The 25005-nt window shown below is 36.1% G+C and overlaps 1 protein-coding gene across 10 annotated transcripts in view; it reads right to left on the bottom strand.

Moving 5' to 3' along the window:
- Positions 1-25005, bottom strand: part of ARB2A (ARB2 cotranscriptional regulator A) — a 427541-nt gene that overhangs the window by 376406 nt on the left and 26130 nt on the right. For 9 of the 10 annotated variants that reach the window (XR_016392455.1, XM_089908385.1, XM_022592751.3 and 6 more), the window contains exons 2-4: positions 12772-12895; positions 5037-5138; positions 36-136 (exon numbers count right to left, since the gene is read on the bottom strand). Coding sequence is in view for 9 of the 10 variants with exons in the window: in XM_089908385.1 (XP_089764511.1) it covers positions 36-136; positions 5037-5138; positions 12772-12877 (309 nt within the window). In the remaining variant the exon portion in view is untranslated. The remainder of the gene's footprint in view (positions 1-35; positions 137-5036; positions 5139-12771; positions 12896-25005) is intronic. The other variant, XM_089908387.1, reaches the window with a different exon arrangement.

The raw sequence follows: 25005 nt of genomic DNA on the forward strand, positions 1-25005 counted from the left end.
AAAACACAAGGTTGAAGTTGTATACACGACCATACCTCTCCAAGCGCTTCATATCTTTTCTGGTTCCATCTGTGCAAGTCTTCCCGGTAGTTAAAAACAAATGGCTCCCCGGTTTTTATATGCCTTAACTGCCCCTCTAGAAGACAAACAAACAATATTGCTATGATTCAGAGTACATTTATAATAATATGGAAAGTATAATAAATAATGTCTAATAAAAATTTAAAACATCTTTCTCAGAACAGTTTCATTTTTTTCATCAGATTTTTTTCTTCAAATATCCATATGATGCAAACATATACATAGTATAAAAGAATGACCCCAAGTACTCAAATGCTATGTCTCTGATCTTTGTTTCTCTAATCCAAAGCAAATTAACAATATTTGAGGGCCTACAATGTATGAGGAGTTTTGCTAGCTATAGCCATGAACGTGGTCCCCATTCCTAAGCTTAGAGGCTACCTGAGGAGTAACAGCATAAACATTTAAAAGTTAAGCAACTTTCCAGAGAGTTAAACAAGAATGAAGTAAGTCAACAGTCCAAAAACTGTTACAGGCAATTCACATAGATAATAAAGTCTAAAATGAGTTTAGAAAAATGAAGGATGCCTATAGGCTAGAATAGGTTCAGAAGGTTTTAGTGAAATTTCTCAACTAGGCCTTGAAATACAAGTAAGATTTAAAATGGAAATTGGAGAGAGACAGTGAGCCAACACAGGTTTAGACTGTCAAGTCAGACTCATACAATTCAGAGATTTTACTGATAATTAATAACTTTACTAATAACTTCAAGGGTACAAGCAATCAAGAGGCACAGGCAAAGCAGGTCTGGAACAGCCTGACCATGTCTTCCCAGGGCCTATCCTCTCACTGGATAGCACTCTCTGGTTCAGAATAGGTGATGTCTCTAAGTGGGGCACATGAGTTACCTAACACATTGGTGAGCATGCTGGTTATAAAACAATTCCATTTTATGTGCCAGAGAGTTGTACTGCTCATGTGATATTTTTCAGAGAAACATGCCCTACATATCCACAGATTATAGGTTTGTTTAACCATAAGCAATGCCAAACCAGTTATCCTGCTCAAAATACTCCATGGATAAGGATTCTCCTCATAGCACAGACCAGGCCACCTGTCTTCTTTCTTTCCCCAGAAGCATTCCCCTGGTATTCAAGAGAGAAACAGACCACAGACCAAGTGCTTTAACACCTTCCCTCCCGCCCCCACTCAGACAACATAAACAGAATTTTGAAAAAACATGACAGCAAGTTCAAATAATGGTGAACAACCCAGTTTAAAAGAAACAAAAAGAGTATGAACAAAATAAAATAATACAACATTGGAGGACATATGGAATCAAATAGCAGAAGGCCCAAACTACTGGGTTTGGACTTTATCCTAAGAGCAATGAGGCACAAGAAAGACTTCAGGGGCAGAAGAGGGACATGGTCAAGCTGAATGGAGTTATCAGTATTTGATTTTTATCCAATGAGGACATGCAAGAGTGAAGAAAGACTTGAAAGGAAAGCTGTGGCACTGAAACTAAAGCCAGGAAATATACTACTCTAAGTAAAACTATTTCATTATTTTTATGAATCAATTTTACTACATATAAAATGGGTATTTTTAATATATAAAATAAGGGCTAATCCTTATTTGTAAAGTTCTTTAATACTCAACATGAGACACTGCACTGGATCATTATAACACTCTTTTATGGTCAGATGATGCCATGTAAATTGTAAGGTACATCTACAGTTTTCTTTCTAGGACAGGGAAATTCCCATTTAGCATACCAATACAAGCAGATTGAAGACATCTGCAAATCTAGCACTTGGCATTTTGACTAAGGCAACCTTAAAGGTACATGACATACAGTAATGTGTAATATTGCTGCACTAAAATTTTAAATGTATTTTCTATGAGACTGCTGTGTGAAGGGGAACTGACTTACCTAGATAGTGAGTTTAGGTAGTTAGATATAGATACTTATAACTACATCTCAAAGAGAGGTTTGGTTTTTTTTTAATTCTCTGTTCATTTTGGACATAATAATTCTCATAAAGTGATAATGATTTTGATACTTTAGGGAAAATAAGCCCTATCAAAACAGCCAACTATCAGCACTAGTACTTTTTGTTTGCTTCTTTTTTTTTTTTGATTTTATTTTTATTTATATATTTTTAAACATCTTTATTGGAGTATAATTGCCTTACAATGTTGTGTTAGTTTCTGCTGTATAACAAAGTGAATCAGCTATACATATACATATATCCCCATATCCCGTCCCTCTTGCGTCTCCCTCCCACCCTCCCTATCCCACCCCTCTAGGTTAGCACAAAGCACTGAGCTGATCTCCCTGTGCTATGCGGCTGCTTCCCACTAGCTACCTATTTTACATTTGGTAGTGTATACATGTCAATGCTACTCTAGTATTAAAAGCGAAAAGAAGGTAAAGAGGCAAAGAAAGTAAGCATTCCTAACCAGAAAAGATAATCTGGATCACTTATGTTATAGTTGTATCTGCAAATTTGGTATTTCTCAAAGGTTTGGAAAATCTCTTCAGCAACTGTCAAAGGTCTGACTTAGGACATTTTATTTTAGAGTCCCCAAAACTCAGTTGTAAAATTTCCTGTGTATACCCAAATGCCCATTATTCTGAAGTGTATCCATATATTTTATCAGATTGGTGGTGGAGTCTAAGACCCAAAATAAGCTATCAATGGCCTAAATAAATTAATAAATTGAAAGTATTTAGGACACTTCCTGGCATGTAGTAAGAGTACAATAAATATCAGCTATCATGGAAGACAAGATTCAAACTCAGTTTGTTGCTGAGTCCAAATATTTTTTTTGGTGATACGAAAGTGTGCTTCCTCATAATACTGTACAGAGGTATAGTGAGTGTGGGTTGAGGGAAAAGAAGAAAAGCCTTCACCTTCATCTTCCAAAGCGAGAGCTGGACCTTATACAATTCCAACAACTGGAGAATGGCTAAACAGGCATTTTGAACACAAAGAGTATTTGAAAAGGTAAAGTGATTTGAAAGAACAAGGTATAAGTTTGATGCAGGTAAAAAGAATCTCTTCCCCTTCATTACAATTTTTTTTTCCTTAGGGTGAACTCTGTATCCAAATTCTTCTGTTACCCAACTAAGAACTTTAAAATTCTTTAGAAAATTTAGAAGCTTCTTCAATCAGGTAATGAAAGTTTCAATTTAAAGCTTTCATAAAAGTTTTTTTATTATAAATCCTGAAAAAAAAAGTCTCTGGAGATACTAAGTTAGAACGGCCCTTTTAGCAGTTTAATAATGAAACCAGTTTCCTGGTTTCAGAACCTCACCTCTTTGAAAAAATACTCACTATTCACTCTGAGTTCAACCCTGAACTGTATCATGCTAAAAATAAGATCCATAAAAGTAACATTCTCTCCTTGGAATGCAAGAATCTTTGCCTCATACTATAAGTCTATATTTATGCAAGACAGTGTCCAGGATATTTAAAAAATAAATGATAGGTGTGTGCAAGGGTCCATATGCATTCATGTGTAAGTACACTTGCATGTGCAAAGGTGTAGGTGTGTCTGAAAGTGTGTAAGTACAGAGCATGTGCATGCAAGGGTATAAAAATGTAAGCAAAGATGTGTGTATGAATATATCTGATAGGAAAGTGAGAGAGAAAAGTGTATTGCTTCTTTGTTTTCCACTCTCTTTAAGAAATGTTCAAGGAAGATGAAAGACAGACTTCAATGAAAACTGATATCCTCTATCCATAAAGCAAACATAGTTCTATGATTTACCCACACTACCAACACACTCCCCCAATCCCTGTTCTGAAAGAGGAGTCTGGTAATTGTTTTAGAGGGGCAGAGGCAACATTAGTCTCAGAGCAATTTTGACTCTGTTAATTAAATTATAAAATTTCTTTTAAAAACAAAATATTACTACTCATACATACTTTGCCATTAGATATCCTTTATTAAAAAACATGAAAATTAGTATCAGAAAAGAGATCAAAGTTTCTAATATGCTCTGTTTAAACTCATTTAATATTCTAGTACACAGAGACTGTCACTGTAAGTTCTAACACCTATAATTGATATTGTACAGACACATGAATCTAAGGAGGCCTCATCGGCAGGAACTGTATGGACGCTGCAAAGACAAGACATTCTCCTGTGGCAATAGGTACAGCTTTAAATACATCATGCGACAGGCAGCATGATTTGTACAGGACACCTGAACTCTTCTTGTAACTTACTGTACAGTTCTCTTTTGCAACTTGGTTCTAACCTGGTATTAGAAAATGAATTGGGTTTTTGTACTTTTTGTATGTTGTATGACAATCGTCAATGTGAACAGAATAAAATAACTGCATGTAAAATTTTGAAAAAACACAGTGATGACAGATCACCAATTTAGTTAATGCAGGGCAACAAGTAGAAAGCTGCGATTCAAATGCTACCTGGCCTGTAATAACATTATCCTTCAAGTATTACAAGGTTATTAATCTAGAGTTTAATTGTGCTTTGTTCCAGAAACATCCTTGCAATCTATGGTATGTTATTCCAAATCCCAACTGCAAAGCTTATTTTATTCAGAACTTAATTAACAAACTTTACAATAAGGACGTTGCCTAAAAAAATCATGGAATTGAGTATTATGCTTTAAAATATTGTCACAGATAATTATTGCCAGTCATTTCATTTTAAATAACATGTGAAATAGTAGCATCTTTCTACATAATTTAATTGGGAGTTCCAGCTGGATACAAGGGAGCTGAACCCTCAAGACTGAAAATACATAAGCTGAATCAAATTCACGTTCGTTGGTTTAAGTGACTTGACAACTATGGGAAATTATGACTTGGTTCTTTTACTTGACTGAAGAACTTCATCATAGAAGGATAAGACATTATTCTCAAAAGAAACACATAAAATTTTCTAGCTGGCAAATAAAAGTAGCAAATAATTATCTGTCCTATGATTCTATGAGCATTTTTAAACAAATCTTGCATATAGCACACACCACTTACTTTCATTAAAAGCATATTCAAATCCTTCCAGTGTATCAGGAAAATCAAGAGGTGGTTCATCTTTTTTCATTAGTTCATCCAAATCTATCCTAGATAATAAATCTAGAAAAGAAATTACGTGAAATTTATTTATATTCATTTTCATAGTTGATAACAAAGATTATATTTTAAATTATTTTAAGTATTCTTTTGTTCTGTTAGATTACTTTTTATGTGTTGCCTTAACTGATAAGATTATTACATTTTTAAGTTCCCAAAGTGCTATATTATGATGAGGTACAGTATCAATATAACATAAGCACTTTCAAAACCATAATTCTCAAAACAATCACAACCTAGATCCTATGTACCACTATGGTAAATTATTAACTTCTTCCCTTCAAAATATACAGCTATTAATTTGTACCTTATTAACCTCCTATCATTTTAAAAATTTCAGATGTTAATATGATTTTTAAAAGGTCACTAAATCTTACATATAAATGAAACTACTATGAATAAGGGAACTTAAAAATAAAAATAATGGTAATATAGCATATTATTCTTTTAGAGGGGAAGATCATAATATTAAACTAAAACATGCTAACTGGAGAAAACTGGCTAACACAAAACAGTTTTTATTCTTCACATCATTTGATTATACATAATAAAAAAAAAACTGTCACCAAGGTTTTGTAAATAAACATTTTATTTTTGAACCTTTTTAGATTTACAGAAAAGTTGAAAGATAGTACAGATAGTGTCTGTACCCAGTTTCCCCGATTGTTAACATCCTACCTTACAAGACTACATTTGTCAAAAGGAAGAAACCAATGTCGGTACATTACTGTTAACTAAGCCCAGATATTATTCATCAGTTTTTCCATTAATGTCCATTTTCTGTGCCAGGATCCCACCCAGGACACCACAGTGCATACAGTCGGCACGGCTCCTCAGTCACATCTTTTTATTTTGTGAGCATTTCCTTACCTCCTGTTACTACAAGGTGCTGCAGGGTTATCTCGTAGTTTCCCTGCCCCAGCCCTAAAATCAGTCAGTAGACAGTATTTAATGATCTCTTTTAGGCTATCATCATGGGATGAGGCAAAAATTCTTACTATATGTCATCTTAGTGTCATATGGAAACTCGGAAAAATTAAAGATAAACTTCAAATTTATTTAGTTCCCAAAAGATGTGTTTTGTTTTGTTTTTTAAGTTTAGATTTTGAGATTTTTTTTCAATCTAACTCAAGCTCCCGAAGAGAAAGAGCTCCTCGGATACATAGTATAGCAAACCAGTCCCCGCTTTCTTTTAAACAAAAGAAGAACCTCAGAATTAACACTTTATTTCTGTCTCTCATTTACACAGATATAACAAATCCATCTGTACAGATCATAAAAATATGCTAGAGGAAAAAATAGTTTGTCTACCTCCAGTCTCTAGTCTTTCCGTAGGACACAAAGATAAGACATCAAAAAACTTGTAAAAAAAAAATTAAAAAGTCATTGTTTAAAATTCTTCAATATCCCTGCTGTATCAAATAAACCTCAACTCACACAAAAATATACCATTTTCAGCATACAAACATGTTTATAAAAAAAGGTTTGCAAATTGTCTAGTAAAATAAAAAATGTCACAAAGTATGCATACTGGGCCCAAGAGATACATGCTGACAACTTTCTGATTCATTAGTAAAGCCCTGAACAACATGTAAATCTTTGCAAAACAGAGTAAAATAGAAGATTTTTAATATCAAAAACTGGCTTGAAGATTCTCACATCTCTCCTTCCAATGAATTGAATTCCTTTACTTCACAGTCATCTTCCACAGTTCAAAATTTAGAAACCTTTTAATCAGACACACAAAAACCGTCCAATACATAAGCAGCTGTATTATGTCTAATATCCATTTTCTCCTTCTATCAGCTCAGATCATAAAATGCCATCTAACATCTATATATCATTTTAAAGACTTCACATACTTTACCTCACTTGACCATCACAGCCCTATAAAGTAGTAGCATGTGTTATCACCTTCACTGTCTTTGAGACAAGGAAATAAGCTCAGAGAGGTAAAATGGCCTGCCCAAAATTAGACCTTAATAGTAAAGTGGGCTTAATAAAATAAATTTATTCCCCAATACCTAACTCAGTACTCTTTCAAAATCCCCATACTTTTATTCTATGTGCTGTATAAACTCTAAAACGGTGTACCCCCTCTCTTCATTACCTTATAAAAAGAATAAACTCTTCTGAATACAGAAATATGCTTTGGCTTTGACCAAAATGTTCCTTTGAATGATAAAATGAACAACTAAACAAATACGCATTGCTCAAACTTCTCCTCTGTCAACTAGAGAACTAGACTTTTTTTTATTTCATTAGCATTGAGAAGACACGTAGAAAGAAATTGTCAGAAATTATTTTTCTGCTTTGTAAAAGGAAAACAATGCTATATAACTGCATTTTACAGAGACTGGATTCCAAAGGCAGTAGATTAGGCAAAAATCAAGTATAATAAAACATTTCCATTGAAAATCCCTTCAATCGCCTATAAAACACAGTACAACTGAATTCTTATAACCTAAATACATATCAGATGTAACACAACTGTTTTTGCTAAAACATGCCTCTGGTGATTAAAGTGATTTAGCAACTAGAATTCTAAACTTCAACAAAGCATATGCAGTAACTGGATAAAAATACCATTTTATACCCCAAAGAATTGAAAACAAAGACTCAGATATTTGTACACCCCCGTTCACAGCAGCATTATTCACAACAGCCAAAAGGAGTAAGCAACCAGTTTCCATAGACAGATGAATGGTGTGATGGTTAATTTTATGTGTCAACTTGACTGGGTGCCCAGATATTTGGTTAAACATTATTCTGAGTGTGTCTGTGAAAGTGTTTCTGGATGAGATTAACATTTGAAACTGTAGACTGAGTAAAGCAGATTGCCCCCCACCTCCAATACGGATGAACCTCATCCAATCCACTGAAGGCCTGAATAGAAGGTGAGTAAGACAGAATTCCCACTCTCTGTATGACTATCTTCAAGCTAGGACATCAGTCGTCTGCCTTCACAGCACAGGCTCTGAGGATTTTGGAGCAAAGCCTTGCTATCCACTGCAGGTAACTACTCTCCTTTTGAGAAATACCTCTTGGCCTGCTACTGGGCCTGAGTAGAGACTGAACACTTAACCACGGGCTACCAACTTACCATGTAGCTGTCCATCATGAACTAGGTGTTAACTGACCCACCAAGTCATAAAGTTGGGTCTGTACAATAGCATTCCATCATCAAATGGAAGTGGTATGTATGTGATCAGGACTGAGTAGGCCCTGAAGACAAAAGTAAGTTACGTGAAGAAGTGGCCCAAACGCCTATGGTCTCCACTGCTGCTACACAGCCTTCTATCCATCAGTGTGCACCTAAGCCCTCATCAGTTGACAGAAGAAGAAAAAACTTGAGTCTGGTTTATAGATGGTTCTGCATGATATTCAGACACCACCCAAAAGTGGACAGTTGAAACATTAGAGCCCCTTTTGGGGATATCCCTAAATGACGGTGGTAAAGAGAAATCTTCCGAGTGAGCAGAACTGAGAGCAGTGCACCTAGGTGTTCCATTTCTTTGGAAAGAGATATGGCCAGACATGTGATTATATAATGATTCACGGGCTGTGGCCAATTGTTTGCCTGGACGATCAGGGACCTGGAAGGAACACGACTAGAAAATTGGTGACAAGGAAATCTGGAGAAGAGGTATGTGGATAGACCTCCCTGAATGAGCAAAAGATGAGAAGATATTTGTGTCCCAAGTGAATGCTCACTACAAGGTAACCTCAACAGAGGAATATTTTAAAAATCAAGTGCGCAGGGTGATCCATTCTGTGGACACCAGTCAAACTCTTTCCCCAGCCAAACCTGTCATCACCCAATGAGCTCAAGAACAAAGTGGCCATGGTGGCAAGGAAGGAGGTCATATGGGGGCTCAGTAATATGAACATCCACTCACCAAAGCCAACTTGGCTACAACCATAGCTGAGTGTCCAATTTGCCAGCAGCAGAGACCAACATTTCGTCCCCAACATGGCACCATTCCCTGGGGTGATCAGCCAGCTACTTGGTGGCAGGTTAATTACACTGGATCACCTCCATCATGAAAGGGGCAGTATTTTGTTCTTACTGGAATAGATACTTTCTCTGGATACAGACTGGCCGCTCCTGCACTCAATGCTTCTGCCAAATCTGCTATCCATGGACTTACAGAAGGCTTTATCCACCATCATGGTATTCCACACCACATTGTTTCTGATCAAGAAACTCACATTACAGCAAAAGAAGGGTGGCAATGGGCCCATGCTCATGGAACTCACTGGTCTTAACATGCTCCCCACCATCGTGAAGCAGCTAGTTTGACAGAATGGCGGACTGCCTTTTGAAGACTCAGTTACAGGGCCAGCTGGGTGGCAGAACCCTGCAGGGCTGGAACAAGATTCTCTAGAAGGCTGTATATACTCTGAATCAGTGTCCAAAATATAGTGCTATTTCTCCCACAGCCAGAATTCACAGGTCTAGAAATTAAGGGATGAAAATGGGAGTGGCACTACTCATTATTACCCCTAGCGAGCAAGGAAAAAATGTCCATTCTCCTTCTTCTTCTTTTTTTTTGTGGTACATGGGCCTCTCACTGTTGTGGCCTCTCCCGTTGCGGAGCACAGGCTCCGGACGCGCAGGCTCAGCGGCCATGGCTCACGGGCCCAGCTGCTCCGCGGCATGTGGGATCTTCCCGGACCGGGGCACGAACCCGTGTCCCCTGCATCGGCAGGCGGACTCTCAACCACTGTGCCACCAGGGAAGCCCCATTCTCCTTATTCTTATTCAACATAGCATTGGATGTCTTAACCAGTGCAAAAAAGCAAGACTGAAAAGGAAGGAATAAAAATGTCCAACTAGCAAACGACATGATGGTCTACATAGAAAATCCCAAGGATCTACCAAGAAAACCCCAAGAACTAATAAGCGATTTCAGCAAAGTCACAGAATATAATATCAACACAAAAAACTTCATTATATTTCCAGAAACTATCAGTAAACATGGGACAATTGGAATTAAAAACACAATACCATTTACAATCACTCTAAAAATTATAATAAAGGACTTCCCTGGTGGCGCAGTGGTTAAGAATCCGCCTGCCAATGCAGGGTACACGGGTTCGAGCCCTTGTCTGGGAAGATCCCACATGCTGCGGAGCAACTAAGCCCGTGTGCCACAACTACTGAGCCTGCGCTCTAGAGCCCACGAGCCATAACTACTGAGCCCGGGTACTACAACTACTGAAGCCCATGCGCCTAGAGCCTGTGCTCCACAACAAGAGAAGCCACCGCAAGGAGAAGCCCACACACTGCAACGAAGAGTAGCCCCCACTTGCCGCAACTACAGAAAGACTGCAAGCAGCAATGAAGACCCAACGCAGCCAAAAATATATACATATATATAAAATAAGTATAAATCTAGTAACAAATGTGTAAGACTTACATGATGAAAATTACAAAGAATCAATGAAGGAACTCAAATATCTAAATAAATGACAGACATTCCATGTTCATGGACTAGAAACCTCAATATAGTAAAGACGTCAATTCTCACATTCGTCTATAGGTTTAAACACAATTCCTATCAAAATCTCAGTAAATTATCTTTTTGTGGTTATAGACAATTTTACTCTTAAAATTTACATGGAAAGGCAAAGGACCTAGAAAAGCCAAACAATTCTGAATAAGAATCAAGTGGGAAGAATGATTCTAGTCAATTTTAAGACTTACCATTTAGTTCAGTAATCAAGAGAGTATGAATTAGAGAAGAGACAGACACAGATACATGGAACAAAATAGAACACCCCAAGTAAGCCCACCGAAATATGTCCAATTTATTTTTGACAAAGGTGAAGAAGTAATTCAATAGCAGAAACAGTCTTTTTCACAAACAGTGCTGGTGCAATTGGACATCAATAGGCAAAACAAACAAAAAACCCTGACCTAAATCTCATACCTTACATAAAAATTAACTCAAAATTCATCATTAGTTTAAATGTAAAATCTAAACTATAAACCTTTTAGAAGAAAACATAAGAGAAGATATTCACAAAGTAGGGCTAGGCAAAGAGTCCTTAGACATGACATCAAAACCATAATCCATTAAAAAAAAAACTGATAAATAGGACTGTTTTAGGGACAAAGTTTTATTCAGTTTGTCAATTTGTTCTAAAATACACTTTACTATGCATTTGCCATTTTATCTTCTAATATTTTCAATTTGACTCCCTCATTAGTCATTTCAAGCTCATGTGTGCTAAGCATTGTATTCCTATTGTACCAATGAAGAAAAAGATTTAGAGAAGTTAAGCAATTTGTTTCATGGTGAGTGGGAAAAACATGGGTTTGAATCCAGATACTTCTATATCTAGACCCTATCCATATTCTTTTAATGTCACTGTACTAACTCTAAAATCCAGAAAAATCCATCTGATCTCTTACATACTGCTTGTGGAAGTGTAAATTGGAACCACAACTTGAGAGATCAAATTTTCGCATTATCAAGTAAGGTTGAAGATGCATAAAAGCTATCTACGTGGAAACCCAGCGAGTTTATTTAGATGGAAACACACACGTTCCTTATCCTCCTTCCTAAATTAACCATTATTCTGAGTGTGCAAGTCATTCTCAGCAGCATACATACATGCAGTAAAACCATCTATAGAGTTGTCTATAACTGTCTCCAATTCCTCTCTTCCCATTCTCTACTGAAGTTCTCCAATACGACTTTCATTTCCATCAATTCACTGAAAAGCTCTTTGTGAAGACCATCAATAACCTCTACACTGTCAAATCCAAAATTAAATTCTCAGTCCTCATCTAAGCTGGTTTATAATCATTACTAAATTAATTACTCTCATTTTCTTCACTATGTGTTAAGGATCTCTCTCTTGCTCCTAGGTCTCAGCCTATCTTACTAGAAATTCACTTTAAGCCTCTTTTGCTAGTTCTTCCTCATTTTCCTGACCCTAAGATCGAGATGTCCCACGGTTCAATCTTCAGACCTTTTCTCTTTCTGGCTACAGTGACATCCCTGGTGATCTCAATTAGGACCATAACTTTAAATATTACCTCTATGCTAATGATTCCTAAAATTTTTATCTCCAACCCAAATGCCCTCAACTCTACACTCAACTTCTCCAGCTTGATGTTTAAGTGGCATCTCAGTTTAATATTTAATATGTCAAAAACTTAACGCTTGCTTTCCACCATCGCCACCACAACCTGCTTTTCCCGCACTTTTCTTAATCTAACTTTTCTTAATCTCATAAAATATCCCTAGAGCTAATGCCACAAAGACAATACAGGATCATTATCCTAACCTAGTATGACATTTCAAACAACAAAAATATGGTAAGGGCACTAGTCTTGACTCAAGAGACCACTAGTGTTAGTTTTACTGTTAAATACATGACCTGGAATAAGAAAAGCATTAAGAATTCTTACATCTGTAAAATCACATGATTTTATGATTTAGTTACTGAGTACATACTATATCTCAGACACTGAGGTAGTCACGGGATACAAATAATTACAAATAGATTAAGTACTGATATTCTTATTTTAGAACTGAAATGAATATAAGGTCACCTAAATATTCCTATACCTTTATTAGGCACAATGAAAATATCCTGAAAAAGCAAATTAAGTATGTACCTTTCAGGGCTGTTGTCTTTTCTTTTTCATCTGGACCTCCCTGCTGGATGTGTGCCATGCTTATCCAAATTGGCAACAAAATTAAAGACCTCAAGGAAATAGACATCAATCTTCAGAAGACAGTCTAGAATGAATGAAAGCAATAAATTAAGCTCTACTCAATCCTACCTACTCCATGAGAAAGTCCTAGATCCTCCCAATTGGAATTAATCTCTCTATCCTGATTTCCCACTGCACTTTGTTGATGCCTATGCTGTAGTACTTATCATAGCCTGCCTTGCATTATAGTTATTTATGTATTTGTCTGGGTCACCTAACAGATTACAAGCCCCAGAATAAAGATATCAACTTTTTGTCATCTTGATGTCTCTCATATCACCAAACACAACACTATACACACAGACACCTAATGCTGCTAAACTGAACTGAGCTAAACTTACTATTTAGGTGTAGTTCCCTATCATCTAATGTTCTTAAAAATATCTCCATGTAGTTTCTAAAACTTGACATTTCTTTTAAAATAAACTGTCAGCATGTCATGTACAAGGTCAGAATATTTTTTTCCCAGGACATGCAGACAGGCAGAAGGAGAAAAATACTTAAGGTAGCCATAAATTACCTCTAGTGTAATTCAAAATACAACTTTAAGGGAAAAAATTAGCCCTTTTAAAAAAAAAACTATGTCAAATTCTATGTCTGGAAGCCATACTCTATAAATGGCACTCCAGTAAACAATCGTAATATAAACTTACGATTTATTAAAATCTAATGCTGCTCTGCCTTGGCCAAAAGGAAGACATTTAAACTATAAATAGTCAGTTTCTCCCAGGGTGCCCACAAACAGGGAAAAAAAAAACAACAAAACACTATCCCTAAAGTTTAAAAGAAAAGAATGCAACACATACAGTGGAAAAAAATTAAATGAAATTAAAACAGTCAATCCATACTGTTAAGGAAATTACATAAAAACTGCGATAAACAAGATTGAATATTCCTCTGACTGATTTACTTACTACCCAGAAAGCAAACTTCAGTTTCCACTCAGAGGTATATTGTACAATTATCTTTAAAAACTGAGGCATTTTTATAATTAACAGAGTACAGCAGGAAATGCTTTAAAATAATAATAATAATACTTAAAATAAATTTTTAAACTATGAACATTCCCAGGGTCATAAAGCAATGCTGCCCTTATCTCAATTCTAACTGTAGGTGGGGTAGTACAAGAGGAAGGGCCCTCTGGCTCTACTACTAACTAGCCATGTGTCCTTGACAAATTATTTAACTTCTCTAAGCCTCACTTTCCACATATGTAAAATGTAAATGATAATCATGCTTCCCTCATGGTGTTACAATGAGGTTAAATGTAGAACATTTAGTATAGTGCCTGATGCGTAATTAAGTGTCCGACACATGTTGGTTTATATTTTTTAAATGTTGTAAATGTATCCTAGCTTCACTACTTAATAACAGCTCTGTGGCCAGGGACAAATCACTTAATATCCAAAAATCTTCAGATTCCTCATTTATAAAGTGTAGCTCATATAATAGTGGTTGAGAAGAAGTAATATTACAGAAGGTGTGTACAGCTGATCATTGCTATTACTAGTGGTATTACTGTTTCTCAATAATGTGAAGTTTCCTAACCTAGGAATAACTAAAATATGAGACTATTTTTGACTGGGAAAGCATTTTCACTTAGCATGGAAGTAGTTGTTTTTCTTCTGTGAATAGGTAACTCAAAACTCTGTAAATTCTACATGGATGAAATATGTCTATATTCCTTCAAGACACGTATTTTTGTCTATAGGGTGGGCAATGTGCAAGACACCAGGGTGCAACGGTGAGTAAAACATGGTCACGGCCTGGATGGGTCTTACTCTTTCGTGACCAAATGAAACTACCAAATTGCCACAAATAAAATATATGAGACCCAGACTGATCATTACAACACTGTTATAAAAAAAAAGCAGGGCTTCCCTGGTGGCGCAGTGGTTGACAGTCCGCCTGCTGATGCAGGGGACACGGGTTCGTGCCCCGGTCCGGGAAGATCCCACATGCCGCGGAGCAGCTGGGCCCGTGAGCCATGGCCGCTGAGCCATGGCCACTGAGCCTGCGCATCCGGAGCCTGTGCTCCGCAACGCGAGAGGCCACAACGGTGAGAGGCCCGCGTACATCAAAACAAAAAAAGAAAAAGCAATATTTGTAAGGGTTATCTATTTACATTCAGGAATTAGTTTTATCTGTCAAGTCCCACAAGTTTGTGTACACGTTTCTCCGGCAACTCCTTATTATCTACCATCTTGTAGCAGAAATGAAACAGAAATGTTCATGATGATAGAGATTCCATACAGTGCTCTTTGCTAACAATTCCAAAACCAAATTAACTATCTATAGGAGACTTCTTGCATTTTTTTACTCTATCCCTCTGCCAATTCAGTTTTCTTCTAAATGTAAACTGTTAGGTTATTTTTCACTGGCCTCAAATAGTCTAATTTCTAAACAGAACAATTTATATTATTATTTCATTGTGATTGTTTCACTGAAGGTGAAATTATAAAATAGTTTTGATGCTAGAGTCATTTTCAAGATTCATATTTTAAAATTCTGGGGATCTAATGTACAGCATGGTGACTAAAGTTAACAATACTGTGCTGTATACTTGAAAGTTGCAAAGAGAGCAGGTCTTAAAAGTTCTCACCACAAAACAAAAAAAAAGTAACTATGTGAGGTTATAGATGTGTTAACTAACCTTATTGTGGTAATCATTTTGCAAAACATACATAAATCAAGTCATCACATTATATGTCTTAAATACACATAATGTTATATGTCAATTATATCTCAATAAAACTTGAAAAAAAGCTCTAACTGCTCTACAATGTTTAGTAACACATTCCCCTTTTAAGACTTTGATCTTCATGAGGACAGGTATCATGACTGTCCCTAGCACAATGTCTGATACATTGTGGAGCTCAATGGATATTTGTCAAATTCACAAATAAATGAGTAAGAGATATAGGGAAAAAAATACAATTCACATTTTAAAGAATCATTTTTAAGACTCCCAAGATCAAATATCAATTAATAATCATTATGCTTATTTTATACAAGACAACCCAAAAACACACGTTGCAATTCACTGAAGTGATGATATATAAGTTAGGAGACTACTAACTACTATCTTTGACCCTAAACTTTATAGCAGCAGATACAAAGCAGGTAAGCATGAAGCAAACTGCCTATCGCCTTCTTATTCACTGTTAGATTTTTATCTTCTTGAGTTATTTTCCTTGGCTGTGGCACAGCTGTTGAAACTAAATCAGGAACATTATAAATTCTCAATTTAGTTTTCCTCATAAAAATTCAGAGTTATAACATGCATGACCACAGATAAACACTACTGCAAATGCAGCCAGCAAGCCGTTTGATACATTTGATGTATATATATTAATACGTGCACTCGACATAGTTTATTTAGTATTATCTGATGGAGGTTAGGTTATAGGGAATAAAGTGGTGGAAGGTTTTTACTGATGTGAACTGCGACACAGTTGACATGCTGTATACTTCATGATAACCACTGCTGTTTAAATATGGTTTCCTAGAAATGGTTACAATATAAACTAGATTCAAAACATCTCAGTTTGCGATTTCATTCTGCAAACTACACAAAGCAATTATCATATCTTCTTCCTTTCTATGGTTCCAACAGAGAATCCACTATGTATAAATAAAGCTATAAATAACTTGTCATGTGTAATCTTTATCCAGTGAGCATTTCAAAACATGAAACAGTAGAATATTTCTTATTTGCCCTATTTGCTCAAAATATGGCATGAGCACTTATAAAATGTACACAAAGATACACAGAAGCCTTAGTTTCCTACATCTGTTTGTTTTTAGGCAGGTATTAAATAGGACCTAGATATAGATTATTTTGCAACAGAAGGCCTTTCCACCTCACATTCTGAATGTAATGATGAAAGTACAAAACATATCACCACAGGACGAGTAAAATTGGGTTAAGTCGCTGGGACCCCTGGAGCTGGTTTGGTCCCCCAAAGAATCTATGCTAAGTCAGGCTCTGAAATCCAGCTCATGAAAGCTTACTTGCAATCAAAAACACAGTAATTGAACTGGTACCACAGCTTTAAGAAGAACCAAAACATCTACTCAAATTACAGTTAAAATATGCATGTTACTCAGAAGCTCCTCATCAGCAACGTTTAGCTCATAACAATCCGGGACAGTTTATAGTTCTGAGTCAATAGTGTGAAAAATGTATGTTTTGGAGAGAGAGTGTGTGTGATAGTGTGTGTGTGTGTGTGTGTGTGTGTGTGTGTGTGTGTGTGTGTGTACAGACATATGGGCACTGGGGAAGCGGCTAAAGAAGAGTAAGGGCATCAGGCTGAAGAAGACATGGAAGACAAGGCCCAGGGTAATATGGGCTCTTAGTGCATAGAAAATGGTGGCTTCTACAGAGAATGTAATCTATATGTGGGTCAAGGTTTAGCTCAGAGTAGGAATATCTTGTTCCAATCCAAACACACCTAAAGTAATTCCTTAGCTTCTCAAGCAAAGTGATGTTTTAGGTTTGGGAGGAGAAATTCAGGTTTTTAGCCTCAATTCCACCACCTAGTGGCTGAGTGATCTTGAGAAAGTCACAACTTCTCTAACCTAAGTAATGGGAATAACAAAGAAAATAAGAGCACTTCCCTTTACAGGGGGATTATGAAGATCATACGAAAAAATGTAGACAAAAACATTTTACAAACTATAAATTCCTTTATAAATATTAGTAATCCACATAACATTAGAAATAATTTGGTTCCAATTACTACGTGCTCAAACGCCAAAAAGGATATTCTCATCATCCAGCTTATAGGAATGAGAAACTTTCAATGTGTATCATTTGGGTGAATTCTTAGAATAAACAATTAAGCCCCATAATAAGTACTTGTTGAGTTGACTTGGGTTTCCAAGACTATATTGAATATAATTATAATGGAACTTAAATTAATTTTTAATATAATTTGTTTATATTCTTGTCTAATCTTATTAAAATGTATGTCTGGAAAAGTTCAAGTATGTGAGTTCTACCTTCATTCAGATTAAAGTTGTGTCCAAAGAAGAACACTATTCCAACTATCTCCTAAATGCACATGTTACAAAGTCACCAAGTCCTTTCACATCCATTATCTTATTAGGTCACTGCCACAACTGGCTGATAGAGTCAAACTACTCAACTTCAACTAGGAAAATAATTCTAATTTCTTTATCCTACAAAAGTTTTTCACTCTTGTGTACTAATTTATGTCATCAGCGAGTATTACAATTTGGAGTTTAGACAAGTTGGAGGAAGTTGATTACATATATACAGACAAAAGCTGTCCACCAAAATTGTCTCAACCTATTTGGTTTGCTATTAAGATTGATAAAAATTACTCCCCATCACAATAGAATGCTCCTCAGCCATAAAAAAGAATGAGATATTGCCATTTGCAGCAACATGGATAGACCTACAGAATATTATACTTAGTGAAGCAAGTTAGACAGAGAAAGACAAATATTATATGGTACCACTTATATGTGGAATCTAAAAAATAAAACAAATGAATTGATATACAAAACAGAAACAGACATAGAAAACAAATTTATAGTTACCAAAAGGGAAATGGAGGGGGGGAAGGATAAATTAGGAGTATGGGATTAACAAATACAAACTACTATACATAAAATAAATAAGTGACAAGGATTTACTGTATAGCATAGGAAACTATATTCAATATCTTGTAATAACCTTTAATGGAAAATAATCTGAAAAAATATATATATATAACTGAATCATTTTGCATACCTGAAACTAACACAATATTGTAAATCAACTGTACTATAATAAAAAATTTAATAAATCAATAAAAAGTGTAATCCCTAAACTGGAAACAAACTGAAACAAACTACTCATCAAGTTTGTTATACAACTATTAAAAAAACAATTACTCCCCATCATTCCTCACAGTACTTTGGCAAATCAAGCATCTAAAAGAAAGAGTCAAAAGTTAAGGAATATCAAATACAAAGATTTTAGAAGAAACTAATATTGTACTACTGTGTCTTTTTAACAGCTTGCGAGCTTGGTAGTCATCTTGTTAGGTTTCATATTGCTTTCTGGTTAGCAAAAAGACAAACTCAACAAGGCTAGAGTGAAAACGTTACAATATCTGCAAGACAATGCTAAAACTGAATCTAAGAAATTAAACATGGCTAAGACAATTCTTTAGATAACTCTCAATTTTGAAGCCCAACAAAAGAAAAAATAATTTAAGTAGCCTTTTATGAAGTTTTCATAATATGCAACAGAAATAGCAGAGCTATGGCAGAGGACAAAATAATTCTCAAAAAGGAGATATGCTCAAAATTTCAGAAAAACAGGGTAAATCAAACAAATAGTATCTTTTATAGGGGTCAAATTAAAATGTCATTAGCTACTTAAGAGACTCTATGGTAAACATGAACAATAAAATATAGCTTATATTATGAATGTACATACCTCCAGGCCAAATTGACCGAGCAGAAACTATCTTCATAAGATTTAAAAGTAGCCAATACCATGAAATAACAGTGATAACATACTTGCAAAGCCTGAACCAAATTTTCTCATTCCATAAATACTCTTACTAGCATCTGTGCTCAACTTTGTGAACTCAAAGTTCAACCTGAATTTTAAAATATAATATGCATGTTGTAGACACTAAGATGACCCGCCCTCTGCCCCCACCATGCCCCTTCAAGGGGAACTTGCTGCTCAGTAGCAGGGAGTACACTCAGCAAACAGCCTCAAGCTGTTCACCACTTAAGAGTCAGCCTCAGATGCAGAGCACTGCCTCACTCAAGGTCATGCCTTTCCCAGGTTGACTGACCCTCAGGAGCTGACTGAACCAAGCGGGGAAACAAAGGCCCAGCCATTTCAGCCTGATGCAGGAGAAGCCTGACAGGCACTATTTGCTCCAGAGCTCGCTGCCAGGTTGGCTGAGGTTCTGTCAGGCCTGCATTTAGTTCAACTTCTCCCTTTGACCAATACCGTTGTCCTCCTTGTTTTCGCAAGTGTCTATCTCTAATAAACACCTTGCACTCCAAGTTTTGTCTCGGCATCTGCTTCTGAAAAATCCAAGCTGCAACAATGTACTTTTCTAAATTATTTTTCTGCAAATTAAACAAAAAAATTCTGATGCTGAGACTTTATATATCCAGACTTTATATATCCAGAATATACAAAGAACACTAGCAACTCAACAATAAAAAGACAACCTAATTTTAAAAACTGACAAAGGATATGAATACACATCTCTCCAAAGAAGATATACAAATGACCAAAAAGCACAAAAAAGATATGCTCAGCATCATTAGTCATTATGAAAATGCAAATCAAAACCACAGTAAGATACCACTTCACACCCTATAACATGGCTGTAAGCAACAAGAAAAACAAATGCTGGTGAGAATGTGGAGAAATTGGAACCCTCATCCATCATCAGAAGAAATGTAAACTGGTGTAGCCACTCACGAAAACAGTCTGGCAGTTCCTCAAAATGTTAAACATAGATTTACCAAAAGACCCAGCAATTCCACTTCCAGCTACATACCTAAAAGAAATGAAAACACATGTCCATACCAAAACTTACACATAAATGTTTACAGAAGCATTATTCGTAATTGCCGAAAAGCAGAAACAACTTAAATGTCTATCAAGTGACAACTGGATACACAAAAGGTGGTATATATCCATATAACAGAATATTACTCACTAATTTAAAAAAAGAATGAAGTAGTCACATATGCTACAACACGAACGACAATGAAAACATGATAAGCGAGAGAAAGACCACATAGCGTATGATTCCATTTATATGAAATGTCTAGAACAGGCAAATCCACTGAAACAGAAAGCAGATTAATAAAGAGTTTTGGGGAGTTGGGGTGGGAGAGAGAATGAGAAGTGATTGCCAGTGGGTACTTAAGTTTCTTTTTGAGGTGATGATTCTGATAGTCCAAAAGAGATATGTTTACATTGGAGCAGTATTCCTCACTGTGTATCAAGTGGCTCTCTCTCTCCCTTCTCTGCTTTAAAGCTACCATGCCAAAGGTCAAGGCACAGTCTCAAAAGGGAGGAAGCATGACCATTTCATTCATTCTTCTCTTTTCCTTCCATGAAAACAAAATTGTTAAGTGGACTTCAGGCAGACTCACTTAAAGAACTTCTCTCTTCAAATGTCCCTATCATCCCTTCCACCAGAGCCAGGATGGCAACCATCTAGGCCTGCTCTATCGAGACATTAGGGGCAAATATATTATTTCCTAGGTATAAAAGGTGAACATTATATATAAAGTTTTTGTAAACCACAGTACTCTAGTCTAGCTTGTTCTAGTTCTGTGCATTGAGGATTCTCTGTTAATGATTATTTGCCTCCCTGGCCTGTCCCTATCCCTTACATACATCTTCCAGTGAGAATGTGGTCAGAGCACTGATTCACTTTGGTCATGATTTGTTAATTCTTTGGCCACATACCCCCTAAGGGTATCCCAATTTTACCCAATTTCTAATAAGGACTGAAATTTGGTAATAATTGCCTTATTATTATTATTGCAACTGATCCCACACATAATACTAACTTACTTCAAAGTTAGAAATGTACCACATACTATAGGGAAAAATAAAAATGAAGGAAAAACTTGAGCATATAATCATGCAATTTATTCTGATGCCTGGTGAGCTATACTAATAACACCAGCAATAAAGTTTAATGGCAAAGTTAAGCTTTGTGGAGACCACAACTGTACTGTAAATAGGCATTTAAGTACCACTCATATCCAGTGTCTACTGACAGTGCACTCCTTATTGTTTATTTAAGGGGAAAATATCTGTGAAGCCTGACTTTACCTAAATGTGTTAACAACTGGGAATGTTACCACTTAAGTGCCTTCAGAATGAATAATTTTTTCTTTTTTTTGGCTTCTAGACTTCCCCAATTCTTTATGAAGTGCTAATACTTTCTAGAATTTAATGTCTGTACCATATTTCAAAAATGACCACATCCTGAGACCAACAGGTGATGAACTCAGAAAGACTTGGGAAGACTCTGTTGCTGTGATACTACAAATATCTGATGTTAAATAAAGAGAATTAGAAATGTGAAACTTCAAATCACCTTTCTAAACTACCGTATTAGTTACAGTGGCTATTTACTTTATACAGAAAACAAGAAATACAATTCATATTGTGTAACTTGACTAAATTAACAAAGGATTTGAGGCAGCAAAATTCTCTTATTCGAAAAACAAAGAGCTTTGAACCCTCCTGGCTTCCACAAAATATTTTTCCCCCACTAAAACAACCATCACTTAGCCACAGTATTAATTACAGGAAGTTAACTCTGTGGCACTAAAGTTGTCAGCACAAGTGCCAACTTTGTGGAATGATAACCCATTTATATTATTAGACCTATGCTTAAACACAGTACGCCAGATGGCATTCATTACTATTGTCTACATAAGCACAAAGTAGTAGAATCCTTTCCTATGATCAAGAGAGTAAAGAATTTTACAACTAGACTTTTTTTTTCTTTATAATTTTTTATTGAAGTATAGCTGATTTACAATGTAGTGTTCATTACTGCTTTACAGCAAAGGGATTCAGTTGTACATGTATATATACATTCTTTTCTTTATATATTCTTTTACATCATGGTTTACAGGTGCTTGTATTAGCAGCAGTTTGGCAGAATAGTTAAGGTCCCGGATGCTAAAGCCTCGCTTTGTTCAAACCCCAGCTCTGCCGCTTGCTAGCTGTGGAAGCCACATGCCTTAGTGTTCCCATCTCTATAAAGGACAAATAATAACACCTACCTCATAGCATTGTAAAAACTGAATGAGTTCATGTGTGAACAGGGCTTGGCCATGTAGCATGAAAGGCTTAACTGTAAGTATTTCTTTTTGTCATTTCTTTGTTTTGTTTTGTTTTTTAACTATCACTTTATTGGAGTATAATTGCTTTACAATGGTGTGTTAGTTTCTGCTTTATAACAAAGTGAATCAGTTATATATATACATATGTTCCCATATCTCATCCCTCTTGCGTCTCCCTCCCTCTCACCCTCCCTAACCCACCGCTCTAGGTGGTCACAAACCACCGAGCTGATCTCCCTGTGCTATGCGGCTGCTTCCCACTAGCTATCTATTTTACATTTGGTAGTGTATATATGTCCATGCCACTCTCTCACTTCATCACAGCTTACCCTTTCCCCTCCGCATATCCTCAAGTCTATTCTCTAGTAAGTCTGTATCTTTATTCCTGTCTTATCCCTAGGTTCTTCATGACCTTTTTTTTTTCTTAGATTCTATATATATGTGTTAGCATACGGTATTTGTTTCTCTTTATGACTTACTTCACTCTGTATGACAGGCTCTAGGTCCATCCACCTCAATACAAATAACTCAATTTCATTTCTTTTTATGGCTGAGTAATATTCCATTGTATATATGTGCCACATCTTCTTTATCCATTCATCCGATGATGGACACTTAGGTTGTTTCCATCTGCGGGCTATTGTAAATAGAGCTGCAATGAACATTTTGGTACGTGACTCTTTTTGAATTATGGTTTTCTCAGGGTATATGCCCAGTAGTGGGATTCCTGGGTCATATGGTAGTTCTATTTGTAGTTTTTTAAGGAACCTCCATACTGTTCTCCATAGTGGCTGTACCAATTCACATTCCTACCAGCAGTGCAAGACTTCCCTTTTCTCCACACCCTCTCCAGCATTTATTGTTTCTAGATTTTTTGATGATGGCCACTCTGACCGGTGTGAGATGATATCTCATTGTAGTTTTGATTTGCATTTCTCTAATGATTAATGACGCTGAGCATTCTTTCATGTGTTTGTTGGCAATCTGTATATCTTCTCTGGAGAAATGTCTATTTACGTCTTCTGCCCATTTTTGGATTGGGTTGTTTGTTTTTTTGTTATTGAGCTGCATGAGCTGCTTGTAAATTTTGGAGATTAATCCTTTGTCAATTGCTTCATTTACAAATATTTTCTCCCATTCTGAGGGTTGTTTGGTCTTGTTTATGGTTTCCTTTGCTGTGCAAAAGCTTTGAAGTTTCATTAGGTCCCATTTGTTTATTTTTGTTTTTATTTCCATTTATTTCCATTTCTCTAGGAGGTGGGTCAAAAAGGATCTTGCTGTGATTTATGTCATAAAGTGTTCTGCCTATGTTTTCCTCTAAGAGTTTGATAATGTCTGGCCTTACATATAGGTCTTTATCCATTTTGAGTTTACTTTTGTGTATGTTGTTAGGGAGTGTTCTAATTTCATACTTTTATAAGTACCTGTCCAGTTTTCCCAGCACCACTTATTGAAGAGGCTGTCTTTTTCTCCACTGTATACTCTTGCCTCCTTTATCAAAGATAAGGTGACCATGTGTGTGTGGGTTTATCTCTGGGCTTTCTATCCTGTTCCATTGATCTATATTTCTGTTTTTGTGCCAGTACCATACTGTCTTGATTACTGTAGCTTTGTAGTATAGTCTGAAGTCAGGGAGCCTGATTCCTCCAGCTCCATTTTTCGTTCTCAAGATTGCTTTGGCTATTCGGGGTCTTTTGTGTTTCCATACAAATTGTGAAAATTTTTGTTCTAGTTCTGTGAAAAATGCCAGTGGTAGTTTGATAGAGATTGCATTGAATCTGTAGATTGCTTTGGGTAGTAGAGTCATTTTCACAATGTTGATTCTTCCAATCCAAGAACATAGCATATCTCTTCATCTATTTGTATCATCTTTAATTTCTTTCATCAGTGTTTTATAATTTTCTACATACAGGTCTTCTGTCTCCTTACCTAGATTTATTCCTAGATATTTTATTCTTTTTGTTGCAATGGTAAATGGGAGTGTGTTCTTAATTTCACTTTCAGTCTTTTCATCATTAGCGTATAGGAATGCCAGAGATTTCTGTGCATTAATTTTGTATCCTGCTACTTTACCAAATTCATTGATTAGCTCTAGTAGTTTTCTGGTAGCATCTTTAGAATTCTCTATGTATAGTATCATGTCATCTGCAAACAGTGACAGATTTACTTCTTTTCCAATTTGGATTCCTTTGATTTCTTTTTCTTCTCTGATTGTTGTGGCTAAAACTTCCAAAACTATGTTGAATAATAGTGGTGAGAGTGGGCAAC

The sequence above is a fragment of the Delphinapterus leucas genome, chromosome 3, assembly GCF_059928025.1.
Source record: "Delphinapterus leucas isolate spDelLeu-1000000601 "Yukka" chromosome 3, BTC_Dleu_Yukka2, whole genome shotgun sequence".
In the NCBI taxonomy this organism is placed as follows: domain Eukaryota; kingdom Metazoa; phylum Chordata; class Mammalia; order Artiodactyla; family Monodontidae; genus Delphinapterus; species Delphinapterus leucas.